Here is a 16868-nt window from a genome sequence, read left to right as displayed (position 1 = left end):
TAACACAGTCTGACTGTAACACATATACATTCAAGACAATCCAATCGATACTTATCAGTTGAATTGCACGAGTCTGATGCTTCATTCGATTTCGATCGAAAGATAAACATTGATTCGTGGCGTCCATCTCAGTACTGCATTCCAAGCTTTAGTCTATGGGAGATAACTTCGCATTCACAGATTCCCAAGCTGTTAACATTTAGTCAAAGAAACAAAGGCTACCTTTTATACGTTAATGCGATGTACGGTTTTAACATTTGACGAGTTTCGATCACATAAGTAGATAAACTACGAATATTGACGTTAATATTTATCTGGGCGGTGGGGTAGCCTAGTGGTTAAAGCGTTGGCTCGTCACGCCGAAGACCCGGGTTCGATTCCGCACATGGGCACAATGTGTTAAGCCCATTTCTGGTGTCCCCCGCTGTGATATTGCTGGAATATTGCTAAAAGCGGCGTAAAACTAAACTCAGTCAGTCAGTCAGTAATATTTATCTGTATTCTTGAAGTGTCGTCAATAGTAACACGCAACTTCCATTTTCTTATTTTCTTTGGGAAACTCGCTCGCCATATAACTAGAATATTGGTGAGTGGGGCAACAAACACACACAAAGTTTCAAACAAATAAATAATTTTACCTAGCTTAATTAAGTACAGACGCTTTGTTTCCGATCAGACAATTTAATCGAGTCGGATTCATTATTTACTTTACTTTGTGCCAAGGATTTGATGCGTTTCAAACTCTGTTGCTTCAGAACTGCATTCTCCGAAGACTTCCATCTTCCCAAACAAATGCCTTTCTCTCCCTCAGTCATTGTCGGTGTTTATATCAGTTCATTGTGCTTATTTGAAGAACAAGCATTCTGTTAGTCTTGTGTCTCGCGTTTCTGCATTCTTTTGTTGCCTGCGAATCTTGCCTAGTTCCCGTTAGATTCACAAGTAAATTATTTTGAGGGAGATTTAATATAGGGGGTAGTTTTACTGGTCATTCATGGCACACCCTCTTAGGTATGATACACGGGCCTGTGTCAATTGTGGGAATGGGACCTTTGTACATGGTTATTCTGACGTGTGGAACACGTATGTTGGGTTACGTTTTAAGCTATTGCTGCAATACTGTTCATTACAGTTTGAAGCTTGCTCAGGGTTAATCCGGAACCAGAGTAGGGTGTCCTGATTTTGTCTCTTTTGTCTCTGAGAGGATTAGGAGTTTCACAGCTTTCCGTTGGTGGCTGGCTAGTTGAAGATTAAAAATTGGAGTATAATTTATGGAATGTGGATGATTCTAGTCCCTAGTTCATGCCTATCCGGTATGTGTAAAGTTGAGTTTGGAAGTGAATGTTCATTCAGACAACCGTTGTCATGAAACTATCGCTGTGACATTACTGCTGAAATATGGTTTAAAGCTGCGCTAAATCCAAATCTCCACTTGTTGGGTTCCGGATTGACGGAATGATATCAGTTGGGTATGTGGTTGATATTCCATGATTGGAGTGAGTAAGTTGAGTTTTACGCCGCACTCAGCAATATTCCAGCTATATGGCGGCGGTCTGTAAATAATCGAGTCTGGACCAGACAATCCAGTGATCAACAGCATCGATCTACGTAATTGGGAACCGATGACATGTGTCAACCAAATCAGCGAGCCTGACCACCCGATCCCGTTAGTCGCCTCTCACGACAAGCATGGGTTACAGAAGATCAATATGCTAACCGGATCTTCACGGGTTTCCATGATTGGACATTTCCCAGACATATGGGAAGCTTCATGAGCAAGCAAATATTTATATCAGGGGCCCCTGTCATGACCAGCTAAACGATCTGACAAAGATCTCGTTTCACGAAGCTGTCGTAGCGCTACGACTGTCGTAAGTCTTTGTTGAAGTATAGGGGGTACGACAGTCGTAACGCTACGAAAGCCTTGTCAGGGCCCCGTTTCGCAAAGCACTCGTAAGTCTAAGATCTCGTAACTTTTCTCGTAGCATTCCTACCTCCTATACTGTAACATTGACCTACGATAGTCGTAGCGCAACGATAGTTTTGTGAAACGGGGCCCTGGTTCTTTGAGTGTTTAACTGAATTCCACGCTTTCTTACTGAACGAAACCAGTTCACGAAAAGACCACACCCTTTTGCGAATTCACCCTTTATTCCCATTGTATGTATACTTAGACATGTTGACAAAGACGATAGATTAAATTAGCAGGTGCAAGTCAATGGGGTGAGGGGATGGGGTGTTTGTTCTAGTTTCAAACGCGTGTGTCGAACAGGCGTTAAATCTGCCATTATAATTCCTAAATCTCTAAACACAACAGTAGACTTATCTCCAGCTACTGAACACATCGCTGATAAATGTTGTAAAACAAACCAATACACCTCCTTATCACAAAGAATCCAGGATAAAAGAATTTGCGCCCATATGCGTGACCGAAAGAGGTATTCTTCAGGTGTTACTTGCACTGTAACGCAGTGTGCACCCCAGAAACCCGTCGTGGATCTCCGTCCCAGAACACTTCTTCAGGATCGGCACTGACATTGACTGCATCTGGATTCAATCGGCCATTGGGGTTGCAACGTGTACAGTTCTTGAACCACCATCCAGCTCCGTGAATTTGTGAACAGCTTCCGGTTGGATTATCATCATTGTCTCTGTCATAAGTGCTGAATTTAGCACCCTTCACTTCTGTTAACATGTCAGTGAGCCGATTTTTACTGGATTGTCCTGCAGTTAGACTGTCAAATGTCAATCTGTATCCATCATCTTCATCAGTTAGCTTGAAGTGTTTAAAGTTAGCTTGTCTATATGTCGGGCAGCATCTCGGGTTGTAAGTGAGACGAATTACAAACTGACATATCGCCCTGTCATTCATCGCTCTAATTTTCTCAAAACCAAGCCAGTGATCACCTGTGACATTCCCAAAGCCTTCTCGATAGTCTCGCCAAGTCCTATTAAAGTTGATGCCATAGTCCTGCCTCTGAATGTAGGTTCTTCCTCCAAACCGCAAATCACAGTAAACTTGGAAAGGCGAGGAAGAGGAATCAGGTTCAATAGTGAAGACACCCTTGCCTGTTGCTCCAGTCCTGAATCCCTCGCTACAATCTGATAATGAAACGGTGTTATTGAGACATCCAGTATTAGGGGAAACATCCTGAAGAACCTCAAGATGAACGACTATTACAGCTTGTTCAGCTTGACCTGAGCTACTCTACATATGCATGACCCGGGAGGTCAAATGACACAAACGGCAGGTCGAGTTAACTTCATTAACTAGGGGAGCAGAGAATGTTATCAATGTTGCTGCTCGCTGCCTGAAAGCTCGAATCGGAAACATTAAGCCATCTGTAGCTTCTGTTTAAAGAAATTAGGACATTGCTCACAACTTCTCGATACTGAGATGTTAAACGGCGACCTTGTCTCGGCTGTTCGGACATGTTGACAGTCAACTGACAAAGGTGCACCCCTTCACAATAATAGACCCAACCACTTGTGACTCGGTCACGCAATGCATTAGTATTCACTTTATCAGGTTAAGCTGAACAAACTGTAGTTCATATTTATTTATCTTTTTTTTTCATTATAGTGAAATAATGTAAAGATGTGCAAAATGTACGTTCAGTTCAAATTTTTTTATCATAAAATTAAGTACATACACCATACCATCTGTAACAGAATCTTTCAGAATCACTATCAACCTTCAAAACAAGCATTAAAACGTATCTCTTCAGACAAGCTTATCTTCTCTGTATCTTCTACCAACTGTGCGCATAAAGCATGAATTGAGCATGGTGTTAGCGCTATACAAGTGGACTGTTACGTTATGTTTTGTAACAGTTAATCATACAGACATTCACACATTGGCATATAAATCACAAGCAAATGGGATCATAAAACACAACTGCTATGTTCAGAAAAACAATAAGCTTTAGAAAGGGAATGCCAATGATACAATGGTTTTGGAAAAAACCCACTGCCTCAACAGATCTAAAACATTTCAAGTCAACCATTTTCTCCGTGCACGTGGGTATCAGGGTGATCAATCCTGTTTCTTTAGTAAAACGTGGCGGTAGCTTAGTGGTTGAAGCGTTCGCTTGTCACGCCTAAGACCAGGGTTCGATTCCACACAAGGGTACAATGCATACAGCCCATTGCTGGCGTCCTCCGTCTTGATATTGCTTGAATATTGCTAAAAGGAGCGTTATAACTAAACTCACCCACTGACACTTATGTACTCTGACTTTACTTAATGCAACATGTGAACAGAAAGGGCATCTGAATACACATATGATAAGCGCCAGATAGAATAATCAGAAACCACGCTTTAGGAAATGGAACACAAATAGCATTTTTGATGTGTCTGGGGGCATCATAATGAACGCTATTCAAACATCACCGTTTAGGCAACAGATTTTGGGGCGGGATAACTATGACTGCCAGAAAGCCACTGCCCACTGCATAATTCCCATGGAGGGTCACTGGACAGTACAATCGAGACTACACACTGGCGCCAAAAGTAGTGCCGATTGCGCACAATTCTGGACCTTGTTTCACGATTCAAGACGTAAAATACTACCTTGATATTCTTTTATTGCGAAAATAATTCTCCTCGTGACAATTGTGTCCACTTGTCATTATTTTGTATATTACAGGTATATAACCACATGGAAACGGTGGAGGTGGGAATCCCAACTCCGGTACTTACTAGTATTATAGTCTTCATTTACTTTCTCCATTCCTTCTGGGTATCCGTTTTGTTTATGAAAAGCAAACATAAAGCATTAACATCAATACTCACCATACCAATACCGCTGGCAGTACCTTCCAGCAAAGCTGCCAAAACAAACGCAATACTCCATTGTTGAATTTAACCAGTAGCCGCCATTTTTACACGGGGAAGGGTACGTCTGAAAAGTGGAACTTTTGTCTTAAAACAATGTTGGACACAGAATCAGAAGAGAAGAGAACCAGAGTTAAACGTTTACTGCCACGAATTAACATAGAAATGACAAATATTTCAAGGTATGGTAATGAGTGAATGAGTGAATTTAGTTTTACGCCACACTCAGCAATATTCCAGCTATATGGCGGCGGTCTATAAATAATCGAGTCTGGACCATGAGCATCGATCTGCGCAATTAGGAACCGAGGAACCGTCCACCAAGTCAGCGAGCTTGATCACCCGATTCCGTTAGTCGCCTCTTACGACAAGCATTGGTTACTAGCCCGGATCAGTTCTAACCCGGGCCTTCACGGGTGGTATGGAAATGACATACAACCTATAAGCAGAGAGCACCTGGAATATGCACATTTTTCATTGATACAGGCATGGCGCCTCCGTCATTATGGGGCCAGTAAAACGTCGATGAGAGTCCTGGTGAAGATCATTCTATATCCCAGGGCTGATTTGGCGGTTTGGGCAGCTGTGTGGGAGTATTGGGATGACGTCGTAAACGTTGCTCCATTTCGCCCCATATATGTTCAGTTTGTGACGAATTAGGGAAATTACGGGCATAGGCGACACATAAACATTGTTCTGATTACAATACTCTGCGTTATCGTGTTGAAACGTCACTCCGTTCTGTTGCTAAAAACGGTAAAGCGGCCATTTGCAAAATCTCGTCTCCGTGCATCACACCATTCAAGTTCCCCTCAAGTACTCTCACTGTCGCCCTTGCTGAGGAAGTTATTCCAACCCAGATCATAACGCCTCCACTTCCATAACGACCCTCTTCTTGAATACATGGCCTGTTGTAACGTTCATCCGGCGCCTAGATCTCGGTGATGAAGGCAACGTGACGTATCTTCTCCAATTGCGTGCTCCCCATGACAAGCGTTCTTTGTTCCACGAGATACGCTGATGTCGATGTCCGAATGTCAGAATTGGCGGTCGGACTGGGAGTCGTCAAACAGTCCTCGCAGATACACCTCTGTGTCCAGGCTACGGGCTGGGGCTGGCTGCAACCTGTGTGGGAGGTGAGTGGTTCGAATCCATCGGTCTTGACGTCGGGTCGTTAGTTGTAGACGGCAATTAAATGGGCGGTCTATAACTTGCTTGATTGGCTCAAAACGTACAAAATGGTGCGTTGAATCGACAAGCAACGTCACGCTAGTGCCTGACTGAAGCATACCTATAGTTATCCATCTGCCATTATCCCCGAGGCGTGACAGGTCGAACTAGTTCCAGAACGATGAAGAGGCGGTGGGGGAGGTTCGTGGGTAAAGCGTTGGCTCGTCACGCTGAAACCCGGGTTCGAATCCCCACATGGGTACAATGTGTGAAGCCCAGTTCTGGTGTCCCCTGTCGTAATATTGCTGGAATATTGCTAAAAGTGGCGCAAATCTCACTCTCTCACTTAAAACTACACAAACCGTGACCCACCTGTCTGTACGTGACATCGGAGCTGTTCATGTTCTGCAACCTGGACATCGTTATGAGACTGCACGTTCTGTTCTCCGCCGACATGATGGTGGCCAGACAACTATCAGACCAAGCACACTTCTTCAAACAGTCAAGATTAAATTGTTGACCCGCTACGGAAACTTTTTCAGAAGGGGTAAACACTTTGGCAGTTGTCCCGAACGAGAGATGTGCATTTGACAATAAGATACAAACTGTCAGTGTGGATACAGTTAGCAAAGACATCTTACTGCCTCAATCTTCTGGACTCCAGTCTGCTACTAATACACACCAGTCCATGAAAACAGACCCTCCGACAAATTGTGCATCGTCCTTTGTATCAGAGAAATTGCCAACTGTTGTAAGGCGTCTTCAAAGTGCTAGATTCTTATAAAATCTTAAACCAATGCTTTTGTAAGTGATAATAACATTACATTTGTATCATCTGATTCATAGGACAGAGACGGTACATTACAGTCAACGAAGAAATCCAATCAAATATATATTTCTCATTAAGGAAGGACGTAAACATTTCAAAAGACAAGCATTACAATAATGTATTTCATTATCGTTATTGTACGTACACAAAGCTAGTAATGGCGCCATATCACCAGAAAAAGAATGGAATTATAAAGAACAGATCAACTTTGAATAAAGATTAATAATAGCTTCTCTACACGCCCAAGGCATGATCTTAACTTCGTAAATTGTGTTTTTCACGAAAGACATAACATTCAACAGTGTATTCCCTTTATCAACACGGCAATATCAGTCGAAACACTTCAAGTGGTTGTGGCCAAGTGTCCTTGACAAAACCTTAAAATGAGGTTATTTCAATGCAGTAATAGTCCATTCATTTGCAAAATAGTTTTTGAATCCATCAATTTCCAGCCATGATGAATCGAAGAGGAATGGGAAGTTGGGAAGAAAGTTACCACATATGTTTTTAAGCTCAACACATATGTGTTAGATATACATTTTATTATTTAACTAAAACCACTACTCTAAGGACATGCAAATTAGAAAACTAAAGTGCATCTTTCTACTGGTGCGACATATGTTCATACAGGACAAGGGAGAAGCATGAATTCCCTGATTGTTGGGATATATGCAGCATCGACGGTGATGACAAATTGCTGTCAATGTTTACTAGATAGTTAGATATTGATATATAATGTTGAAGTTGACAGTTACAGATAGTTCGGTTGCTTTTCTGGAGCAGAAATCTAATGGTGATTTGATAATTTTATTGAAAACAATGCAATATTTCTTGTTGGAACTTGCTATGCGGATTGGTATTTCCATGAACTGGTGCCTTTTACTTTGGAATTTGAAATTTTGAATTCTTTTTCTTCCTGACAGGTTGGAAGTAACTGAAAGTGAAAGAAGAACTCTTAAACAGTTACATACATTTGGATGAAACGTGCTATACTGGTCAGTCTAGTGATGAACTGCTGCCCTTTGATAATTTGTATTTTCCATGAGGACTATCTGGATATATTGCATATAAGGGAAGTGCTCATTTCTGGATCATAACTGTAAAACCATTGAATGTTTCTAATGTGCACAGATCAGTCTAATGGTGATTTGATGAATTTGAAATCTACGCCATTAAAGTTTGCTTCACTGAACGGAAGGTATCCTTTGGCATTGACCAACATACGAGTATAAGCAACATGGCACTTTTTTTAATTGCACCAGAATAAGTGCACATGCCATCTCCCGATAACTCTTGTTACTGGTGGCGCCACCGTCTTGTTCTTCAAATGTCTAAAACATAACCGTTAAAGTTGTTGCATCTCTGTCCAATCGCTGTTGTTGTTATCAACGTTATACACATCAAATATCCTTAATACACCCTTCAACGATTCACAGGATTTTATTCTCCTGTGTGATGTTCGACAACTGAGCGCGCGACTTGGTTTTAATGAGTAAAGTTATGACATTATACCACTGTCAAATACAACAGAATCAATCGTTATTGATGTTTATTAACGTAATACACATCAAATATGCACACTACATCATTTCATGATTTCTTACTCGGTCTAGGAACGTATTTCAAGGCAAATCGATTTACGCCAAAGATGCTATAGGATTATTTGGTTACTGTACATTGCCAGGAATACATGTCTCTCTACATTATGTACCGAGAGACTTCTACAATGTCGATTTATTTGTTTCTAGATGGGGAAATAAGGAAGCGATAAATAGAAATCGCGACTAATGTTTGTCAACTTAGACAAGAGCAATGTCTTCCCGTTAACCTGTGTCTACTTCGCCAAAGTCTCGGTTGGAAGAAATGCGATATTAAAACCTCGTAATGAATTTCTGTGCAATTTGGATTATACATTAATCTTATGATAGCGTGCCTGAAGGTAGTAGATGCAATCACAATAAAAGATGTAGGTACTTTAAATATATTTAGACCGATTTGTCTTGGCAAATTAACATAACAAAATATAGTGCAAATATTTAATTGTCATACAAAAATACAGTCACCCTTAATAATTGATTCAATATCTTATACATGTATGCTGTCACCGGAGAAAAAAATGTTTTAAAAGGAAAATACCATCTTAGGCGTTTCAACGCTCTTTTCTATAGAATCCTAGAAAGGACATTGTGTAATCCTAGAATCCATTCTAGGATTCCATACTTTTCGTTATTTTGCCGTTTACCTAAACTGGCGGCTATGATCTGAAGCGTATTCTCACGCAATTGTTATCTTGTAACTAAAATAATACCAAACGGTGATCATCACGGCATAATTCTTTGGTCATAATATCAATTTCAATTTTACTTGCCCCTGACTGAATTATTAGTTACATATACAATTTATAAACAGTAATGGAACATTGTCCTGATGTCATTCACCGCTTTCGTCTTGCTTTCTAAAGGAATATGTTTCGGCAGATAATCGATACTGGTTCTTCTCTGCCACTGACGTTAAATATTAATGGATTGCTTTAGAAATACGTTACTTCCTTGAAATACGTTTTACATGTCACCAGACGCCAGACAATAATATTGAGATATACAATACAAATACTTATTTCGACCAAGCGTTAGCAAAATGTGTAATCTATAAAGTATCAAAAGTATGGCTCAAGGCAGGACATAACGCTATAGCTAAGGATTGATTTGTTCTTGTTTTTCTATTTGGACATCCATTCCCCTTAAAGAGTCTGTCATACAGACCCTGAAACAAATATATCTAAGAAAGCCAAATATATCTAAGAAAGTCTAGAATATGTGGCAAGTCTAGATTTCCAGAGTTTCTGAAAATGAGGAAATTCTCATGGCTCCTTTTCATTATATTTTATTATTTTTTCTATTGTGAAATATGTTCATTTCAGAGACTAGTTGTTAGTCTATAACTACTCAAACAACAATGTCACTATTGTATGTAACCACCATTTGCATAGAGACAGGCAGTGCAACGGCGGTGCATTTGTAACACGAGATGATTGTAAACAGGATGTGTGTGTGTGTTGTTCCACATGCCAACCAAAGATTGTCCCAACTGAGAGAGCGAAACCGGATAGTTCTGATCTTGTCGTAGAGGGTATCCATCTCATTCCAGCCGAATCTGTGCTGGTGAGGTTGAGGATCTGCCGTTAATAATCATCGTTGCAAAACAGATGCCCGTAAACCTTATCACTACCACCAGATGTGTCAAGATCAAACCTGCCCTCGTCTGTGAGCAGTATAGTGTCTCGGTAATGTCTTCTGATCTTCAGTTGCTGTCTTCACCAAGATATGCAGTGACGCATATAAGCATCCCAGGGGTGGGATGTTGTGTTTCCTCATTCTTTAGCACACAGTTCTACCACTATCTTGCGCGAGCGTATTAATCGCCCGAGCTGGTATTATTGCAAGTGATGAGTTTTGCCCTGCTGTAAAAAAAGCGTCCAAAGGGATGACATTGTGTTTCGATGAACATTAAAATCGTTTTCCAAAGGTAGATGTTTCAGCAAAGTTTTCAGCTAACCCTGGCACTGTGTAAGCGTTATATGCGTTCTTGAGCTTGTGAGCTGTTCACATTCAAAACCACGTGCGTGAACATCATGCTCCAAACACACCCCCGAACGCACACATCCAAATTGTGCACAGTGGAGAAATATGCATGTGCAAATTGTGAATCACGATCTTAACGTCGAGGACTGTATGTATTGAACATGTATCGCACTATTTAATTTAAGAAGTAAAAGATTTTACTCAATTTTATAAGAAGCATTGTTGTAAAACCCAAACGGATGCACAACCATGAACGTGCAAATTGTGAATCACAACCTTAACGTCGAAAAGCTGTATGTATTGAACATATGCAATATTTAATTTCAGAATAATCTTGTTAAAACTTTATTTAATATGAAACACAGTTACGTTTGCGTATTGTTGTAAAACCCCAATGAATTAGCAAGCACAATGGAAGCAAACAGTGTTTAGATACATCATCCGTCATATTCACCAATGATGTATTGTTACCGAGGGTCTCAGGAGCACGTACATTCAAATAAACATTTGGTGTCGATCCATGATCAAACAATTTAAAAGGTTATCAATGAGGAGAACAGGTGATCAAAGTCAAAACAAAGGATTCAGTGAGGGTTGCCATTGATGTTTGGACCGTGACAGCACAATAAATACCGTCATAACGACAGACATAACTGTAAACAACCGAGCACACGAAATATACAGCAATGTATGATGGTGGCTAAGCGTTACACAAACAGTGAAAAGGTTATTCGATAATGGTGTATTTCATACGGGATTTGCGATATAAACACACACCATATAGTAGAATCTTACAACAATGACTTGCAGATGACGTCTCAAAAGAGCCAAATTTCAAATCAAATTATCAAGTGAATACTTTCTCCAGTCCTACAGTTTACTTGTGCATTATTGATTAGCGGATGCAGTATGAAATTCATTGCAAATCATATATCAAAATTGCAGCAACAATTACTCTGTTCACAAAGAAAATCTATTTATTTCATACAACTGATTATATTGAAATACAATTCCCCTATTATGACTATAATGGGTTTACACAGTTTCAGCACTATAGGTTATGTTTATTTTCTTGTGATAATGATTTTCCTTGTACGCGAGTTGGAAGAAATCGATCGAGATTTGGTATCAGTCCTTTCTACAGAGTGCTCACATGTTCTTGGCATCAAGGACGCCATAGCCATGTCATCAACAGTGTCACTTCGCGGATATGCATTGGTTTGGTGCATCCTGTTCCTAACGTTAAAATGTTCAATGCCTCGAGTAACAATATTTCGGCAGGATACTTCGGGGGATCAACCTTCAGATGGTTCACCTAGGGAGTTCAGAGCTGTATTAAGTTGCAGCCGCCGTTGCTCTGGGTTAGCCTCCTGCACTCACTTCATGTATTCAAGACAACTTTCAAAGTGTTGGCTGAGGAGATATGGACGGAACATATCCACAACATCTGTCCTTATGTATGAAAAGGTGAGCTATTTGGTCTTGAGGGTGCTTCTTTCAATTCACATTATTTAAAAAACATCCGAAGGTTGATTAAAAAGTTTAAGGTTAATTCTAGGGATTCTAGGTTAATTCTGAACTGTCAAAGTTATATCAAGACGCGATATAACAAAGCGCCTTTGAGCAGCTGAGCCGAGCTGGATATCGGCGCTGTACAAATGTATGTATGTATGTATGTATGTATGTATGTATGTATGTATGTATGTATGTATGTATGTATGTATGTATGTATGTATGTATGTATGTATGTATGTATGTATGTATGTATGTATGTATGTATGTATGTATGTATGTATGTATGTATGTATGTAGGTAGGTAGGTAGGTAGGTGTGTGTGTGTGTGTGTGTGTGTGTGTGTGTGTGTGTGTGTGTGTGTGTGTGTGTGTGTATGTATGTATGTATGTATGTATGTATGTATGTATGTATGTATGTATGTCAGACGCATTAAGAATTAAGCCTGTGATAGATTGGCACTAGTTTCTAAAAGAAATTTGAACCTGTGTGGCGTCAAGATGTTTTCTGTCTTGTTTTTAGTGGCATATGTTGTAACGGCTTTTTATCAGTAGTGGAAGCTGCGGTAGCTGGGTGGGTGAGACGGCTGACTTGTGTGACTCTGACGATGTGGGTTCGAACTTCGAATCCCAAATGCCACTCAACCCAACAAAGTACTAGAATCTGTACTTTACTGTGTAATCCCAAATATAACATGTGTTCCATTGGACCACTTTCTAAATGGCATTGTGTATTTTCCTGTAGTTACGTTGATTACGACGTTAAGAGCCCCTGCCACAATGTTCTGTCTTGCTCCAACTTCCAACATGAATATTACACGGTTTCGGTCGGGCGTGACAGACGGCGCATGTCAAAAAAGCGTTTCATTGAGTATAAAACAACAGATCAACTTTCAGTCTGTTTTTTATTACTGAAATGTACAGCAACACGCTATTACGTTTCAATGTACATTTCTAAATTTGCCCCGTCCATATTCACAATGCACATCGTGAAAAACCTCTCAAAGAAATTGGCGTGCTTGCACAAAATTCATAATAATTTTTCTCAACCCATATACAATCATACAACTTGATTCCCAAATGATATCATATCTAAATGGTGTATATTCCCGATTTTTATATAAATAATGTGCCAAATTATTTAGATTCATGTTTGTGTCATTGACACATGGTCAAATCCCTATTTAAGCGTTTTGGGAACGACAAGAGGTCAATAAGAAGCAAACAATTGCTTTCATGTGTGAAGCTTGAAAGTAGAACTTATTCATGGTACTGACTTTGTAGGAGTATTTTACGGATAACTCAGACCTTGTTGTGTTTAGATTTCAGGTTCCTGGCACAACTGACAGGAAGGAACAATGAACGTGGGCAGCTTTAAGCCGCATGAGCAAATTAGGCGTCCTGCACAGAGAGAGACACACGATTAATTCATAGTTCTATTTTGACAGTTGGACAATGATTATACAATGCAGTTTCTTTTATGTAAATGTTTATGTTGGATGCTTACAACATATATTTGCATCCACTGCGTGTTCTTATTGAGTGCTAGCTTTTTGTTTCGTTATTTGCCACAAATCTCTAAGTAGTCAAGTAAACACATTATCATTCCTCTTTGTCAGATCCTTCTAAATGATTAAAAACTGAATTATTTATTCCGAACGTTGGCCGCGTTTCCACATAAAATAAACCTAACAAGAGACCCAATTATGCAAATATCTTTCATTTGTATTGAAACTCAATTTGACAAGTAGAGATAATATATATTCATCATCATTGTGCTGAAACCATGATCTTCACATGTCTCTGTGCATGAATTCCCACATGTAATTGAAGTTGGAAATGTTATATTCTATGCATGAGCTTATTTCAATATGCTTGTTTTGAAGATTCTAATCAAAATCATAATGATCAATGTATATGAAAGCACGCTTTCAATATTTTATGACCTCATGCTTGGTGTAGAAACTGTTTTGTTATTTCTACGATATTAGACCTTTGGAATCGATATCAACGTAAGTACCAACGTTGTGGAACGTGCTGTTTCAGTTAAAAAAGTTATTTTGTTATGCTGAAGGACCAGCATGATTGCAATGCGCGTTCCCTGCCCTGGGGCTGCCGGGCTAATGCTAAATGAGTGAGTGAGTATAGTTTTACGCCGCTTTAGCAACATTCCAGCAATATCGGGAGACATCAGAAATGGGCTTCACACATTGTACCCATGCTGGGAATCGACCCCGGGTCTTATGTGTGACGAGCGAACGCTGTAACCACTAGGCTACCCAAAAGCCCTATTGCTAAATGAGATGTACCATCTAGCGCATCTACCTCTCGTTGAAATACATTGATTTGCAAATTTGAATATTGAAATTTGGTTTTGTAGGCGAATAGAGACGATTGGAATGTTTGGAGCAATTATCTCCAGTGAATGCGGCAGATTAAAAGAGAACCACAATGTTTCTGTGCTTTTTCAATTTCTGAAAATTCTGATTACAACGGATTGCTGATTTGCTGACGTTAAGAAGCGGGAATACATACCTGATCATGAGAGTTAAAGAAAGAATACTTGCGTTCATTTCTTAAAATGATTTTAGTGACGTCTTAACAAGCATGTTTGTTATTTGCTCCTTAGCAATCGCGTTCCAATCGCACATTTACTTTGATTAAGATCGTAGTTTTTGTCATCAAAGTACAGTTGAGTTTGTCAAGCTTCTCAAGGCTGGATTCACATCTATAGAGTGCTTCAGGTAGAACTAACACAGATGAATGATCACGATCGGCTCTCTGGTTTTGTTGTTGGTGTCTTAAATCATACCATTAAATTCTTTGAAGCTATGCCTTGGTTGCTTGGTCTAGACATAATTATGACTTGTATATTGTAAAACCTGATGCTTATCAGTTAAATGCATTTGGGAGTTATAACTATTTTATTAGAATTACAAATGTAACAACAAATTCTTTGAAGCTATGCCTTGGTTGCTTCTGTACTGGCATGAAACACTAAATATATATACAATGCATGGCCCATATATCTTTACGAATACAACACAAGATGTGATTGTCCAAGTCTGGTCGTAATACTTTTAGACTGGGTGTACAAGAAGCACATTTAGATTTTATGTTTTCAGGAAATGTATTGACGGGGCTTCTTTATTTCAAGTACCTGTGACCATCACTTGTTAAACCAATGTACGATCGCTATTAATGCACTAATGTACTCAGCATGAATAGGAATCAGTCGAAACACACAAGATGACGCAGCATATGTACGATTGTTATCACGTAATGAAACACAGGGTGTATTTTTGGATATGGTCAATAGCAAATGATCCTTTGTTAGTGGGACTGCTTCCATGCACGGGCATGTGGTCAGCGACCTAACATCGCCATAGTTGCCACCGATTCCATCAGTGAAATATTGAGTTCTTAAGAGCAGTCACCGGCGATGTCCTTCAGACTTCAATCACTGAACACGTGATGTCTATTATTGTCCAATTGATATGTATAGATCAATCTATCCCCGTGTATAGTTTAGCTTGGCGGAAGAGTCAACAAATATCTCATCGATAGTTAATATCTTTATGTGAAATCGTACGATATACGAAACGTCATTGTGGCCGATCATCTCAATGTAACATGTATTAGAAGCTTGTTCTATTATATCTCAAACGACCGTAAAAAGACGAACTATGTTGTATGAGTTGTATGCTTCTTGTTAATGTCCAAATAAACTAGAGTCCCGCTATACGACGACTTAAGATAATATATTCTGGACGAGACAATACACTCAATTACCTCATGATCATCGATCCATGCTGTTTGGACCTGATAATTATCGTAAAACTATAGAACCTCACATCATTATTGACGTCACGCTATTGTCACAACTGTTGATTAATAGTTTATTGTAAACAAAAAGTCACTGTGTTCTTTGATCTGATTGGTTGAAAAAACATGATCGAATGGTATTCGATTCCCGGAAATTGCAAGACCATTCGCTGTGTATTGTTACGTCGTCAGCAGTTGTGACGTCATTCAAATCATATTGTGACGTAATGTCGGAATGACGTCACAAGTGAGCAGTTTCAGATGCTACCATTGGAAACAGCCGAAAACGGCCTGCTGATGACATTTCACTGCTGTACCCGTAATCGATGTCAATGAGGGCAGACACAAAAACGTGTGTGGACCTTTTGGTTACTTTGTGTTTACAATGTCGATAGACATCATGTGTTGGCCAATTTCCGAGTGTTATTGAGTATTTGAAGCACGGGAATGTTTCATTTGAAATCTCCTGCTAATGCCGTCGGTTCCAAATGAATTTTCGTGCTTCAAATACTCAATAACACCCGGAAATTGGCCAACACATGATGTTTATCTCCTAATTAGAACTACAAACGTAACAACATATTACCGCATTCCGAAAAAAACATAATATAATATAATTATTAACCGATGTTGTTAAGAAAGACATAACGTACACCCCTGCAGTTGTCAGTGCCATTATCATATTAATCTTGCATTCATGGCAAGTTTCATGATTATAACATATATTTATTATTCCAGCTATATGGCGGCGATCTTTAAATAGTCAAGTCTGGACCAGACGATACAGTGATCAACATCATGAGCATCGTTTTACGCAATTCGGGTAAGATGACATGCGTCAACCAATTCGGCGAGCCTGACCACTTAGTCGCCTCTTTCGACAAGCATGGGTTACTGAACACCCTTGGTAACCCGGTCTGCACGAGACCATATAACATGCACTTAAAGACTGTTTGTTAAGTCTCCAATCACATCTGCTTACACCATCTGTAAAACCCTGGACCTAGATTTTCGAGGCTCTCTTAGAGCTAAGATAGTCGTAAATGTTAGTGTATGGCACTTACGACCATCTTAACACTAGGGGAGCTTCGAAAATCTAGGTCCTGGAACGTATAATC

At 39.7% G+C, this 16868-nt stretch overlaps 1 protein-coding gene across 1 annotated transcript; it reads right to left on the bottom strand.

The window, feature by feature from the left end:
• Window positions 1-2449: 2449 nt before the first annotated feature.
• On the bottom strand, window positions 2450-6460 carry LOC124275269 (angiopoietin-4-like). Its single transcript, XM_046710751.1, has 2 exons — window positions 6367-6460; window positions 2450-3099 (listed from the first exon to the last, which is right to left on the bottom strand). Exons 1-2 carry the CDS (start codon window positions 6458-6460, stop codon window positions 2450-2452), a joined length of 744 nt encoding a protein of 247 aa, XP_046566707.1.
• Between the last annotated feature and the right edge of the window lie 10408 nt (window positions 6461-16868).

Source organism: Haliotis rubra, unplaced genomic scaffold (assembly GCF_003918875.1).
Source record: "Haliotis rubra isolate DU_JTF1 unplaced genomic scaffold, ASM391887v1 Scf2, whole genome shotgun sequence".
Lineage (NCBI taxonomy): Eukaryota > Metazoa > Mollusca > Gastropoda > Lepetellida > Haliotidae > Haliotis > Haliotis rubra.
The sequence above is the reverse complement of the archived record's forward strand: the minus strand, read 5'-3'. Positions and strand labels throughout refer to the sequence as shown.